General features: G+C 35.2%; 2 protein-coding genes across 3 annotated transcripts; one reads left to right on the top strand and one right to left on the bottom strand.

Annotated features, from left to right (window-relative positions):
* The first annotated feature begins 45 nt into the window (after nucleotides 1–45).
* LOC107816978 (photosystem II 10 kDa polypeptide, chloroplastic) lies at nucleotides 46–4056 on the top strand. 2 transcript variants are annotated; one of them, NM_001425941.1, is made up of 5 exons: nucleotides 62–259; nucleotides 2953–3011; nucleotides 3309–3364; nucleotides 3442–3494; nucleotides 3786–4056. In NM_001425941.1, the coding sequence occupies exons 1-5, from the start codon at nucleotides 112–114 to the stop codon at nucleotides 3878–3880; spliced, it is 411 nt and encodes a 136-aa protein (NP_001412870.1). In that variant the 5' UTR covers nucleotides 62–111; the 3' UTR covers nucleotides 3881–4056. The 2 variants fall into 2 exon arrangements, with proteins under 2 accessions (XP_075077003.1, NP_001412870.1); XM_075220902.1 differs by lacking the exon at nucleotides 3309–3364 and having other exon boundaries at nucleotides 46–259; nucleotides 2953–3037; nucleotides 3412–3494; nucleotides 3786–4029.
* Nucleotides 4057–4258: 202 nt separating this feature from the next.
* Nucleotides 4259–9002, bottom strand: LOC107816977 (DNA repair protein recA homolog 1, chloroplastic). The gene is made up of 13 exons (XM_016642733.2): nucleotides 8645–9002; nucleotides 8366–8457; nucleotides 8116–8191; nucleotides 7673–7735; nucleotides 7230–7359; nucleotides 7020–7105; nucleotides 6816–6941; nucleotides 6609–6713; nucleotides 6462–6518; nucleotides 5976–6038; nucleotides 5824–5900; nucleotides 5240–5312; nucleotides 4259–4838 (listed from the first exon to the last, which is right to left on the bottom strand). Exons 1-13 carry the CDS (start codon nucleotides 8846–8848, stop codon nucleotides 4731–4733), a joined length of 1260 nt encoding a protein of 419 aa, XP_016498219.1. The 5' UTR covers nucleotides 8849–9002; the 3' UTR covers nucleotides 4259–4730.
* Between the last annotated feature and the right edge of the window lie 5159 nt (nucleotides 9003–14161).

The following is a 14161-nucleotide window of genomic DNA, read 5'->3' as shown; positions in this document are numbered from 1 at the left end:
GATTGTAAATCACAAATTGTAAGTCTTGACTAATATTATTATGAAGGGACCATGCCAGCCTAAAGAAGCACATTTACAAGTATAGAGTCAGAAGAAAAGAGAGCATAGGAAATGGCAAGCACAGTAATGAGCCTCAAACCTGCACCTTTCAGTGTGGAGAAGACAGCAGTGAAAGGACTGCCATCACTTGCTAGGTCTTCTTCTTCCTTCAGAGTTCAAGCCAGTGGTGTCAAGAAGCTTAAGACTGACAAGCCTTACGGTATATATATATATATTTCTTCCTTCGATTCTTTAACTCCGACTTTAACTTAATTATATACACCAATACTATTGCAACTTTTACATTATTGGTTCAATTTTATCTATTGTAAGAGGTTCTTATCATGTTTTACATCTTACTAATCCATGTTTGTTATTAAAGTTAATTACTTTACTTAGATTTTATGGATTTTTACGCAAATAGTCCGCCAGATTCATAGTCTACTTTTTCTAGACGGTATACATAAATTAAACACTTGAGCGGTTTGGTTGACGGCTATTTAGGTTAATTCTTCTAGATTCTTAGGTGACCTAATTGTAAAAAAAAATAAAATAAAAAAATAATAATAATAAAAAAAAATTATGTGTTATAATTTACATATAATATAACTTATTTACACAAGTTATAATTACTTTTAAAAAATTACATTAAATACAATTTATTTTAAAATCTATAACTTATATCCCTAATATCTCCCTTGAGATTCTCTCACCTACAAGTTTTCATATCCCTAATATATCTCTTGAGATTCTCTCACCTAAAATGTATCCTAATCGCCTAAAATATATCTATTCGTATTAATTTTTTACTAATTTCTCTATTAAAAAGTTCGAGTATATCCTCTCCCCGAATACGTAAAAAATAATATGCCACCTCGTCCTCCCTCCACCCTCCTACAAAATGTTTATACCCTTCTTCATATTTCTTTATAGTATATTTTTTAATCACCCAATTTGACTTCTCCCTACAACAATTACTATATATCATAGAGTAACAATATATAGTAATATATGATATATTATATACATAAATATTAATTAAAGGAAGACTGTAATAAACTGTTCACTATTGGATTTTAAGGTGTTAATTAATATTTTGTATATTGTATAATTACATATAATATATGATATATATGTTTTACATATTGTGTATTATATGTTATATAATATATAATTGTTAAACATAATAACTCATCATATTTCTTGAAGATTGATTTTCTCTAATTAAAATGATGCTGCGAAGATGAATTGACTGTAGAAAAATATTCCTACTATAAGTTTACCAAGGTGGACAATGAAATTGAAAGAACCAAAGAATCCCAAGATGGAGAACCTATTTTAATGAAGGATACAATGTATTTTTTTGGGGATCCATTGTGGTTATGAGATAGTGTTATCATGATAAACTAAAGCATTTATAGTAATAATTTATAATTAATAAAATTGAGAATTTTAAGAGACTAATTATGGATACTTTTCACGATCAGACGCCTTTTTACAGGTACTCATCCTTATATTAGGGTACATTTTTATAGATCATTTTTATGTTGTAGAATATATAATTATTTTAATAGTTGTAGATTATGAATTTTTTGTGAATCCGTAAGTAAACATGAAAATTCGTCAATCTCTTGGGAAAAGGTCCAAATCGACCCTAGTACTATACAAAGTATCTTAATATTATTATTTATTGTACTTGGAGCTATTCATATCCTTACCGTTAGTAAATTATTTCGTATTGTTAGTGTTAACAGGGATAATTCCGCATGTTAAAATATTTTTGTAAAAGCTCCAAATTTAACCAGCGGATTTAATTATGGTTTAAAATTATTCTCCGGTAGGGATGTACATGGACCGGGTCAGTTCGGTTTTTATCAAAACCAAATCAAACCAACTATATCGATTTGGGTTGGTTCAGTTTTGTCGGTTTTTCGGATTTTTTTGTTACATAAATATTATTTCAATCTTATTTTGTTAAAGTTATAAATAAAGTTTTGATAAATAAATATATGTTTAGTATTAGTTGAAATAACTGACAAAGATATGAATCATTAAAATATTGTTATGGGAGAATTTTTTAGTGACATATGGATTTTATTTTCTTAGTCGTTTAACAATAATTTTCCATTGATGTACACTTTTAAGGTTAACCGAATTTAATAACTAAACATAAAAATCAATATGAAACCTATGATGATAAGTTCTATTTCATTTTAAAATGATCAAAATGCCATTTGAAATTCGAAAAAGATATAAGAATTTAACAGATCTTGACATATGATTATGGAAAAACAAAGATATTTACGCATTTCAATAACACTTGATAAGAAAATGATGATACACTATTATTTAAACTAAATAAAAATGGATGCACTTCATACTTCTATTAAATACTATTATATTTCATGAGAGGTTCCTACATATTTGTAGATATTTTTATTTAAAAATTCTATACAAAATCTTAAAAGTATATATAAAAATATATTTATATGTCGGGTTGGTTCGAATTTTTTTACTTAATACCAGACCAAATCAAACCAAACTTAATCAGTTTTTTTAACCGGTTTGATTTGACTTCTCGGTTTGGTGTGATTTTCCGATTCGATTTGAACACCCCTGTCCTCCTGTATACTTTAGGTTGGGGGGACTCCATTAGGGTCATAGGTTAATATGAGATGATTACCTAACGACGAAGGTATGAATATATACAAAGTATAACGGAAGATAAAATTAAGATATTTTGCATAGAGTAGGGGTGTTTTTAATCCTTTTCAGTCAGCTCTTTAATGAACCCCAGTTTTGACTGATTTCATTTTTACCTTCTATATCGTGTTTTGGGTTGTATATATTCTCCCATATGTTGTTTCTTCTATCTGTTGATTATAAAGTGCTACCATTTGGTTTTGTCATTAGGAATTAATGGAAGCATGAGCTTGAGAGACGGCGTTGATGCCTCAGGCAGGAAGCAAAAGGTTTGTTTCTACAATTTTGTTTTCAAGTATTATATTGTTAGTTATGAGGGCAAAAAATTTCTGTTCTTTGTTATGATATTTTCAAATATTTTTTAAGATAAAACAAAATACTCCCTACGTAAGTAAAATTTTATCATGAAATTTAGTTGAATGCATTGATTATTGTACTCTGATCATGAAGATTAGTACTCCATATCACAGGCTACATAAACGAAATTAATAGACCCAATAATTTGTCAAATTAATTTTGTGGTGAGACACTTGTAATATATAAGCAAACATGTTGGTTATGTTCAGGGAAAGGGTGTTTACCAATTCGTTGACAAATATGGAGCAAATGTTGATGGATACAGGTTAGTGAAAAACTAACTTCTTTGCTTAACGTAATTCCCACTAATAGAAAAATTAATGTAATTACTTTGTGTTACAGCCCCATCTACAACACAGATGACTGGTCTCCAAGTGGTGATGTCTATGTTGGAGGTATGACAATTTTTTGAAATTGATTGATGATGATTACTTCTACAAAATAGCCAAGAGAAGAATTTAGGGTGGATTCCAAGAAATTTAATATGAAACCCTTGCTTTTAGCTAGAAATATATAGTACATACAATAAGATCATATTCATTTTGAATTTACGAACTCTAGATCTTGATTCGCCTATCCTTTCAGTTCTGCTTTTTCAGCCTCCATTTAATCCCTAACAAGTTACACAGAATAAGTTTCTCTATTTGTTTCTTTCTTCTAAGTTTGAAAAATGGTAAAAATTGCAGGTACCACTGGCTTAGCCATATGGGCAGTCACCTTAGTTGGCATTCTAGCTGGAGGTGCTCTCCTTGTTTTCAACACAAGTGCTTTGGCACAGTAGATCGTTATCCTTGTACTCCTATTTAAGTTGTATTCCAGCTTGCACCATGTATCTTTTCAAGAATACTTTCTACTACAAAATATTTCCTGGCATCTTGTAATTGCTGTGATTTTACTGTGGATATATTAAACATAATGTTGTTTATCTAAGGTCTTGTAATCTAAACCTTTTAAGTTTAATCGTCTAATCGATATTGACTGCCTTCCATGAACTAATGACTTGCCTGCCAATACATACAACAGACTACTCTGATAACAATACCAATGCAACAGTAAGATGTTACATCCAATGCAGATGTCAAGAAACTCCACGATACTAGCAAAAATCTTCAATTGCCACTAGCACACCGTTAAATGTTCAAATATTGTTTTCTACAAGTCCAACAAAATGGTACAATTTTGACCTCTTAAAGTTGATGTACAGAGAAAAGAGCTCGATCACAAATGTTGGCTAACAATACAACCAAACCACAAAGACAAAATATTCAGCTGAGCTAACTACATACTCCTTTTCACTACCTTAACTCTAATTCTTCTGTTTTGGCTCAGGTGACACCTAAGTCACCCAGAAAATTTAGACGTCCAAAATAAAAAAAGCATTCTTGTTTGCACAACAGGCAACCAGTCCGCCAATAAGGACGTATCTATTTCCTTCTCCCCATCAAGATGTACTAGTATACAAGAATATACATCTTTCTTCAACAATGTAGAGTACAGAAATGGTCTCATACTAAGCAATTCCGGTAGCGACTCTTTAAATTTTGTTCATTTCTTCTATAAAATCAGACGGTTGTCAATACTAGTTGTGAAATTTGTTGTCATAATCAATCAAAGCAGAACTCTGATTCATGTTATTGCATCTCTTGAAGTGCATCTTCCTCTTGAAGCTGTGGCAGTGGGTGTTTCGATGAAGAAGAGCCTAAAAACCCAGTTGTGTCTACCACGGATGACCGAACCATCTGCGGGCAGATAGATAATGTCATTTCTACGCCCCTACAATATTGATTTACAGTGTACAAGAAACCTTCCCCCGTTGTGTTAAGCCAATAACTACGACATATAAAAATATATCTTTGCTTATGGGTACTATGACCACAAAATGGTCATAGTTTCCATCTGTCTTCCATCTAAAAAAATAACCTACAGGCTCAAGATACAAGAACAGATCAGCTAATGAACAATGAACATAACTAATATGCAAATAAACTGAGGATGTTTGCTTTATTAGTTCTCTTTTATTATCAGGTTATTTAATCGCTTAAAACCTCCCAGGTTATCCATCTTCAGATATTGAACTTAAGTTACACAATATGAGAAGTAAAACACTTCCAAAATGCACCTAAAAAGTGAGTATAATTACCTTCTCTATTTCTTCAGAGAGAAGAGGATTCTCTCTCAAATACTGCAATGCTTTCTCTCGTCCCTGTCCCAACCTTCATTAAAGCATCAAGAATAAGTGTTGACCAGCATAAGATTAGTAATAAAGTAAAACATCAAAGAAACAGTGCTGAGTCACATAATATTTGTAATGAACCGGTCGCAAGAATCGGCTCACAGATGTAATAAGTAAGACAAATTTTTGATTAATCTTAGCTTCTGCACCAATAATCAGTAAATTGGACAGTTCTGAATCACTTCAATTTTGGGACAGTTCTGAATCACATTGAGAGTCAATTTCTTGCTTATTCCTATCATTACATAAAATTATTTCCTTCAGCAACCATATGAGGTATGAGTAATATAAATTGACCTAAGCTGTTTTCTTTTCAATTGAGCGTAAACTTTGACACTTCTAGTATGGCCTATAGAAAATTTTCAGACTTTTGATTGGTCATGACAAAAATATGCAAATATTTCTGTTGAGATATGGAGTTCCATAATTAATGGTTTTGTAAACTTCTCGGGAGTCCCTATATTTTAGCAATAGCTGCAAAATGTACAAACCTGTGCTCCCCATAATTATACCATGAACCCTTCTTAGACACCACGTCAATCAGTTCAGCACAATCTAATACGCAACCCTGCAAAAGGTCAATTTCAGGAACAGAATTTGAGCCGATCACAAAGGAAAAGAAAGATAATAATGCCACACAGACCAGCTTGCTCACTCCTTCTCCAAAGATAATTTCAAATTCTGCTTGCTTGTATGGCCTAGAAACCTAAGAAGGAAAAGAGTAAGACCAATTAGCATATTGGCACCATAATCAGCAAGAAGATGCAAACAGTAACAGATCAGATGTATACTGGCAATTTCTTGGATGTTCTTGTATTTGCTAAAAGAGATTCAAAAATAAATAGAGGTCTTTGCTAGAAGAGATTTCTGCAAGGATGCATCACTAAAGTAGCTATCTAAAATCTTCGACAATATAAACACCAATTTACAATAATTATACAGTGGAATCAACATGCTTCGCCAGTGCAGGAAATCCAATAACCATGACAACCTTTATCATGCAAATGTCAGCTTTATAGTTTAAGCACTGAACACTTGTATAACTGAACCATTAACACATGTCTTCCATTTCGACAAACATAATACTGATGCCACCACATTGAGTAAATATGATGTGAAGCCGTTTTACCTTGCTCTTTTGAACTCTTACCCGGACCTTAAGGCCCACTTCCTCATCTCCTTTTGCCTGAAAGAATCAGTAACAGCGTTTCAATATAGAAAATTTAAATGTGAAAAATATAAAATAAATTAGCCATCTGAGCAGTTCTGAACTCACAGATTTTATCTTCCCTGTAGAACGGATCTCAAGTCGAACTGAGGCGAAAAACTTCAAGGCAATCCCTCCACTTGTGACCTCAGGATTTCCATAATAAACACCAATCTGATTCCAATCATAGGAATTATTATCATTCAGCAAGTGAGTCCACAAGTAAGGATGAGAATCATGCAGTATATGAAGTTAATCACACTAAGTCAAGAATACCTTGTATCTTATCTGATTGAGGAATATAAGAGTACATCCAGCTTTCGAAGCATTGCCTGACATTTTACGTAAAGCTTGACTCATCAGGCGTGCTTGTAAACCCATTTGCTGCATCCCAATTTCTCCCTACACAAAACAACATACCATGAAATCAGGAACTGGTGGGACTTTCTAAACATTCAGAAAACTAAAATGTTGGCTTACCTCAATTTCAGCCCGTGGAGTAAGGGCTGAGACTGAATCAATACAAATGAGATCTACAGCTCCCGATCTGCACATTCGGTCTGCGACTGGGGCAACCAAAAGTTTGGTTAAAAGTCCAAACTCTAGTAAGACCACCATGATCATTGATAAATTTGCTAGCGCAAAAAACGCAAAGTCATTTCTAATGGTGTAACGAGGGAAAAGTATTACTTTCTAGAGCCATCTCTCCATTATCAGGTTGGCAGACAATCAAATTCTCTACATCTACTCCAAGTGCTTTAGAGTATGCAGGATCAAAAGCATGCTCAGCATCAACAAGCATTGCATTGCCTCCTAGCTTCTGCATAACGAGAATTTAACAATTTATAATGTCTCACTTCATACAAGAACATCTTTAAGTAAGAAGCCTAAGATAAGTGGTTTCAGAGGATAGGCTGCAGCAATAAAGGTCTAATGGACCCTAGAAGGACTCTAAGCTTGCCTTTTACCCTTCTAAATTGTCCATTATTTTCTTTCCAGTTTATCTGTGGATAGAACCATACGACTTCTGTTTTTCATCCAAATTATCAATTGCCCCCTCCTGTCCAAGTGCAGGTCCATGCCCAGTAGAAGTTCCAAATTAATGAGTAGAATAAACCAAACACATATTGCACCTGTACTTCCGCAATAGCATGGAGAGCTAAGGTAGTCTTTCCGCTACTTTCAGGTCCATATATCTGTAAAGACAAATGTGAGTGAAAACTATCAGAAAACAAATTGCACCAATCTTGTTAATATTCCACAAGCTCATATCAATTGAGGAATTCAAGATGTACAGAAAAATCAGAATCTAATACCCCAGCCTATTGATGAAATAGTTTTGTAACAAAATCAACTTTATTAACGCATTACTTTTAATTGTTCTATGTAGCTTCATGTAGGATTACTCCACGAATGTGTAATCAAAACCAACAAGTAGTAATGAGTACCTCTATTTAAGCAGCCATATGCTTTTGAAACCAAGAGAAATCAATTAATCTTAACCAAATAGAAGATTAATAACCAGCAATAACTAATGCATATTGAAAATACAGATGAAAAGTATTCAAGTTAAAACCTCAACAATTCTCCCTTTGGGAAGGCCACCACCTAAAGCAAAGTCAAGCGTCAAGCAGCCACTTGGAAAAGTTTCACTGCAGAAAAAAGCAGATTGTGAGACTGATTTATCTCTACAGAGAGACTATTAAAGCTTCCTACGATAAGTTCCACCTAGAGAACCTATTAAATCATAAACAGATTCACCATTCACTCTTTCCAATTTTTTTTTTCTTTTTTCTTTTATTTGGCATTAAGGAAAAATTACATACACAAGAGCTCCACCAGCACTACCCAATCTAGTGACGCTTCCTTTGCCAAAGGAGCTGTTTATATCATTCATTGCAGCTTCCAATGCCTTTTGCTGAAGCACAAACAGTTAGTCAAGTCAGTCACATGGAAAATCTTCACTGAAGCAAATGATTGTTAACAATTTTCCGTCAAAATAAAAACAAGCAAATATATATTTTTCCCAAAATTTCATTTTAAACACATGCTTTTACACACGTATGTTTTGTGTGTGTGGGTGAGAGAGAGAGAGAGAGAGATACCCGGTCGAGGAAGCGAGCGTCATAATCGGGAGAGAAAGCTCCATTGACTTTGTGGTCAAATTCTGAACGAACCCTAATTCCATGTACTGAAAATTGAGGCCGAGATAGTTTGTGGTAGAGTTTTACTGAAGTAGTGTAGCTAGGGGACTTGTAACAAATTTTGGAGCCAAAAAGCTGAGCTTTCACTGGGAAGCTTAAATCCATCGAACTTGCTCTTTTTCTCTAAGCTCACTTCAAAATTCAAGTTGTAAACATTATAGCTGAAGAAGGAGCACAGCAGCAAAGACTATGGTGTCGCCGGAGTTCAATTGCTCCATAGTAGTTCTAGTTCGACGTTGTTAGATATTTTTCTGTTTTGAAGCCCAAACCATAAACGAGGGCCTATTTTTAAGGCCCGAGTTTTTGAATTGGTATACTACGTAAGCTTACAAGCCCGATACTTGTGGAAGTGGACATCTAAAGTGAAGCCCAGCATAATTGAAGCTTAGGGTGTGTTTGGTATAACGGAAAATATTTTCCGTGAAAAATATTTTCCAAGAAAATATTTTTTTGGAAAATAAGTAGTAATTTTATTTATTTTTCGGTATTTGGTACGCAAATTAAGGAAAATAACTTATCAAGAGTATTTATAAATAATTTAGATACAATAAACATGAAGTCATAAACTTTTGAACCAACAATCTTTCGAATCCACAAATTTCATAAATTTTCGAACCACTAAACTTTCGGAACCGCGAAATTTCGAACCTGTAAAATTTATAATTTCTAAACTCGTAAACTTCCAAACACATAAACCTCCGAACTCATAACTTTGGAACTTGTAAAATTTTGAACCTGTAAACCGAAAGATGAAAAAATTAAAACTGAAAATATATAAATAAAATATTTTTTCCCCGGGGGGGAGGGGGAGGGGTGCAGAAAAATAAAAAAACTGAAATTTGAAATTACAAAAAATAAAATAAAAAAATTGTGCAGGGTGGGGGGTGGGTGATGCAGAAAAAAAACAGAAATTTGAAAATTACAAAAAAAAAGTAAAAAAAATTGTGCGCGGGGTGGAGGGGCAGTGGGGTGGGGGTGCAGAAAAATAAAAAAACAGAAATTTAAAATTACAAAAAAAGTATTTTTTTTTTTGCAGGGAGGGGGATGTAGGGTGGGTGGTGACGGAAAAAAAAATTAAAATTTGAAAAAAAAACCTTTTTGGAGAGAGGGGGTGGGGTTAGGTGGGTGGGTGTGAAGGTGTGGGGTGGGTGGGTGAGGGTGGGGAAGGTTGAGAAGGAGTTTTGAAAAATATTTTCCCTTCTCTTGATAAGGAAAATATTTTCTTCCAATTGGAGGAAGATGAGTTCATAAGGAAAATGTTTTTCAAAATATTTAAGCCAGCAAAACATGAAAAAATTAAAAAATATTTTTCGGAAAATATTTTCCTTCATACCAAACACACCCTTAGTAGCTTTCATTTTTACTTATCCATACTACTTTTAAAACTTATTTACCCTCAATATTGAAGTTTTAACTTACAGCTTGTTTGGATGGTTGTTACCTATTGTATGTATCGTATTGTTACTTGAAATACGATGTTTGTTTTCATTATTACTTAAATTTTATTGTATCGTATCGTTAAATCCGTCGTTACGTAACAACGAAATGTGCCACTTTATTTAACGACCGATTTGGTGTGGTTACGTCGTTACCTTGTCTCTTTCTCTCATCTCTCCCTTTATTATTATTAAATAATTTTATTTTATCATTTACCCTACCTTTTTATATTATAATTTTACCCCGTATCATAATTTTTCTTTATAATATTGTAAGTTTATTCTTCATATTGATGGTGTGTGATATCATGAAACAACGGTAAACGATACAATCTATCCAAATATTGTATTCATCAAACGATACAGTACAATACAGTATGATACGATACATTATGAAACGATATGTAACAACCATCCAAACAAGTTGCTAGTTATAAGTTAATACACAATTTACCACTTATATGCAAAATAATATATTAGAATCTAATCTTCCACATTTTCTCTCCCCCTTTTTTTTCTTCTCATGCCTGATTGTTTATTCAATCAAATGATTCTTTCAAAATTCACTAAATACAATAATCACAATCAAAAGGATGAATTTGGGTACCTTCAAAATCAAAAACCGGGTAGATACAAGAGTAATAGGACTTAATGAAAATATTTTCATGAGGTTCCTTTCTGGATTCCTTTTCGAGGAATAAACTTATGCTATATGTTGTTGGATTATTGTCATTGATCAAATTGTTCAGCTTTTTCGCCTATGGAAGAAAGGTTTGGGAACCAAACTCTGTTAATTCATTAAGAACCCCGTTGAAAGACATTAAGAAGCTTCGAAGCTTTGAATTCGGAAATTAAAATTTACGAAATTATTATTTATTTAGATTGGGTGTTGTTACAAATGATTAGGGATATCTTTAAGAGCACCAAACCAACCTACAAACCTCCAAATCCATATCCGGACATATTCCTAAGCCTAAAATAACCATACGAAGGTATAGGAATCATCAAAACACCATTTCGGGGTCGTCTATATAAAAGTCAAACTCCGGTTAACTCTTACAACTTAAGCCTCCAACATTAGGACTAAGTGCCCCAATTCATTCCAAAACTTCCCCGAAACCAAGACAACTACTCCGGCAAGTCATATAACCACAAATACACATAAGTAAAGCATGAAGTAGGAGAAACGGGTCTAAAATACTCAAAATGACCGGCCGGGTCGTTACATTCTCCCCCTCTTAAACAAATATTCATTATCGAATGAGTCTAGAATTATACATGGAGTCTAAAAAGGTGGGGATATCTACTCCGCATCTCCTTCTCGGTCTCCCAAGTAGCCTCCTCGATGGGTTGACCTCTCCAATGAACCGTTACTGATGCTATATTCTTCGACCTCAACCTCCGAACTTGCCGATCCAAAATGGCCAACGACCCCACATCATAAGTCAAAACCCCATTTAACTGAACCGTACCGATGTCCAAGACATGTGACAGATCACCATAATACTTCCGGAGCATAAAAACATAAAACACCGGGTGAACTCCCAACAGACTAGGTGGCAAGGCAAGTCTGTATACCACCTCGCCGACTCTCTCAAGCACCTCAAAAGGACCAATATACATAGGGCTTAACTTTCCCTTCCTCCCGAACCTTATCACACCCTTCATGGGCGAAACTGTGAGTAAAACCTTCTCACCCACCATTTATTAAACATCACGAGCCTTTTTGTCAGCATAACTATTCTTCCTGGATTGCATTGTTCGAAGCCGCTCCTGAATCAACTTCATATTCTCCAAAGTGTCACAGACCAAATCAGTGCCAAACAACCTAGCATCCCCAAGCTCAAACCAACCAACCGGAGAATGACACTGTCTCTCATATAAGGCCTCAAAAGGAGCCATATGGATACTCAACTGATAGTTGTTGTTATAGGCAAACTCGGCTAGTGGTAGAAACAGATGCCATGATCCTTTGAAATCAATAACATGGGCACGTAACATGTCCTCCAGGATCTAAATAGTGCGCTCAGACTGCTCGTTCGTCTGGGGATAAAATGTCGTACTCAAATCGACCTGTGTGCCCAACTCACACTGCACTTCTCTCCAAAAGTGCATTGTAAATTGAGTGCCTTGATCCGAGAGGATAGACACTGGCACACCATGAAGGCGAACAATCTCCTGAATATAAATCCGATCCAGCTATTCGGAAGAATAGGTAGTCATGACTGGAATAAAGTATGCAAACTTGATCACTCTGTCCATAATGACCCACACTGCACTGAATATCCTCAAGGTCCATGGAAGCCCAACTAAAAAAACCGTAGTGATGCGCTCCCACTTCCACTCCGGAATATCAATCCTCTAAAGCAAACCACCAGGTTTCTGATGCTCGTACTTCACCTGCTGACAGTTCAAACACTGAGCAACATACTCAAAAATATTCTTCTTCATCCTCCGCCACGAATAGTGCTACCTAAAATCATGATACATCTTTGCGGCCCATGGATGAATGGAATACCGTGAACTATGGGCCTCTTCAAGAATCAACTATCGTAACCCATCCACTTTTAGAACACAAATCCGACCTTGTAGCCTTAATACCCCATCATTACCAGTAGTAACCTCCTTAGCATCACTGTGTTGCACTATGTCCCTAGGGATAAGCAAATGGGATTCATCATACTAACGCGCCTTGATGAGCTTAAACAAAGAAGACAGTGAAACCACGCAAGCAAGAACCCGGCTAGGCTCCGAAATATCCAACCTCACGAACTGAATGGCCAAAGCTTGAACATCCAATGCTAACGGTCTCTTCCAGCTGGTATGTAAGCAAGACTCCCCATGCTCTCAACTTTCCTACTCAAAGTATCGGCCACCACATTGGCCTTCCCCGAATGATAAAGAATGGTGATATCATAGTCCTTTAATAGCTCTAACTACCTCAGTTACCTTAAGTTCAAATCCTTTTACTTGAATAAGTGTTGGAGACTTCTGTGATATGTGAACACCTCACAAGACACGTCGTAAAGATAATGCCTCCAAATCTTGAGCGCATGAACAATGGCTGCCAACTCCAAATCATGTACATGGTAGTTCTTCTCATGGGGCTTCAATTGACGTGAAGCATAAGCAATAACTCTACCATCCAACATTAACATATATCCAATGCCAATCCATGAAGCATCACAATAGACTGTATAAGAACCCGATCCCGAAGGCAAAATCAGAGCTGGATCTGTAGTCAAGGGAGTCTTGAGCTTCTAAAATATTTCCTTACACTCATAAGACCACCTGAATAGGACACCCTTCTGCGTCACTCTAGTTAGTATGGTTACTATAGATGAAAACCCCTCCACAAACCGGCGATATACCCAGCCAACCCAAGGAAATTTTGAATCTCAATAGAAGTGGATGGTCTAGGCCGACTCTGAACTGCCTCAATCTTCTTCAGATCCACCTTAATCCCATCGCTGGATAATACATGACCAAAAAATACCACTGAATCAAGCCAAAACTCGCACTTGGAGAATTTAGCATACAACTTATTCTCCCTCAAATTTTGGAGTACAATCCTAAAATGCTTCTCATGATCCTCCCGGCTGCGAGAATACACCAATATATTTGATAGCTTTATCATATTTGATACGAATGCTAGGAATTTGGTTTTTGTCCGAATAAAAAGGGACCTTCACACTTAACGGGAGGTGGTGATCATAATAATAGTAAGAACTCGCATTGCTAGTTGATGTAAGCTTTAGCTAGGTGATCTGCTACTTGATTTGCCTCTCTGAAGCAATGTCTAATCCTGAGATTACCCTGCTTCAGAATTTGTTGAATGTCATCAACTGTCTTGTTCATTCTATAGCCTTCTTATCCGCAATCATCTGAGTAATAGCTAAGACATTCTCCGTGCACCACTTAGTTTCAAATTTTGCCGCAAGAGCTTTAGCAAATGTACTGGTGCTGCACTGGATAGGAAAAT

Source organism: Nicotiana tabacum, chromosome 9 (assembly GCF_000715075.1).
Source record: "Nicotiana tabacum cultivar K326 chromosome 9, ASM71507v2, whole genome shotgun sequence".
NCBI lineage: Eukaryota > Viridiplantae > Streptophyta > Magnoliopsida > Solanales > Solanaceae > Nicotiana > Nicotiana tabacum.
This window is presented reverse-complemented; position numbering and strand designations above follow the sequence as displayed.

What these genes read in the sequence shown, in the direction of transcription:
- LOC107816978 (NM_001425941.1), top strand. Translation starts at nt 112, where the DNA reads ATGGCAAGCACAGTAATGAGCCTCAAACCTGCACCTTTCAGTGTGGAG. An exon ending in TAAGACTGACAAGCCTTACG is followed by an intron (nt 260 to 2,952) that starts GTATATATATAT and finishes TTTTGTCATTAG; the next exon opens with GAATTAATGGAAGCATGAGC. An exon ending in TGGTGATGTCTATGTTGGAG is followed by an intron (nt 3,495 to 3,785) that starts GTATGACAATTT and finishes TAAAAATTGCAG; the next exon opens with GTACCACTGGCTTAGCCATA.
- LOC107816977 (XM_016642733.2), bottom strand. Translation starts at nt 8,848, where the DNA reads ATGGATTTAAGCTTCCCAGTGAAAGCTCAGCTTTTTGGCTCCAAAATT. An exon ending in ATGCTATTGCGGAAGTACAG is followed by an intron (nt 7,360 to 7,672) that starts GTGCAATATGTG and finishes CTCGTTATGCAG; the next exon opens with AAGCTAGGAGGCAATGCAAT. An exon ending in GAGAAGGAGTGAGCAAGCTG is followed by an intron (nt 5,901 to 5,975) that starts GTCTGTGTGGCA and finishes GACCTTTTGCAG; the next exon opens with GGTTGCGTATTAGATTGTGC.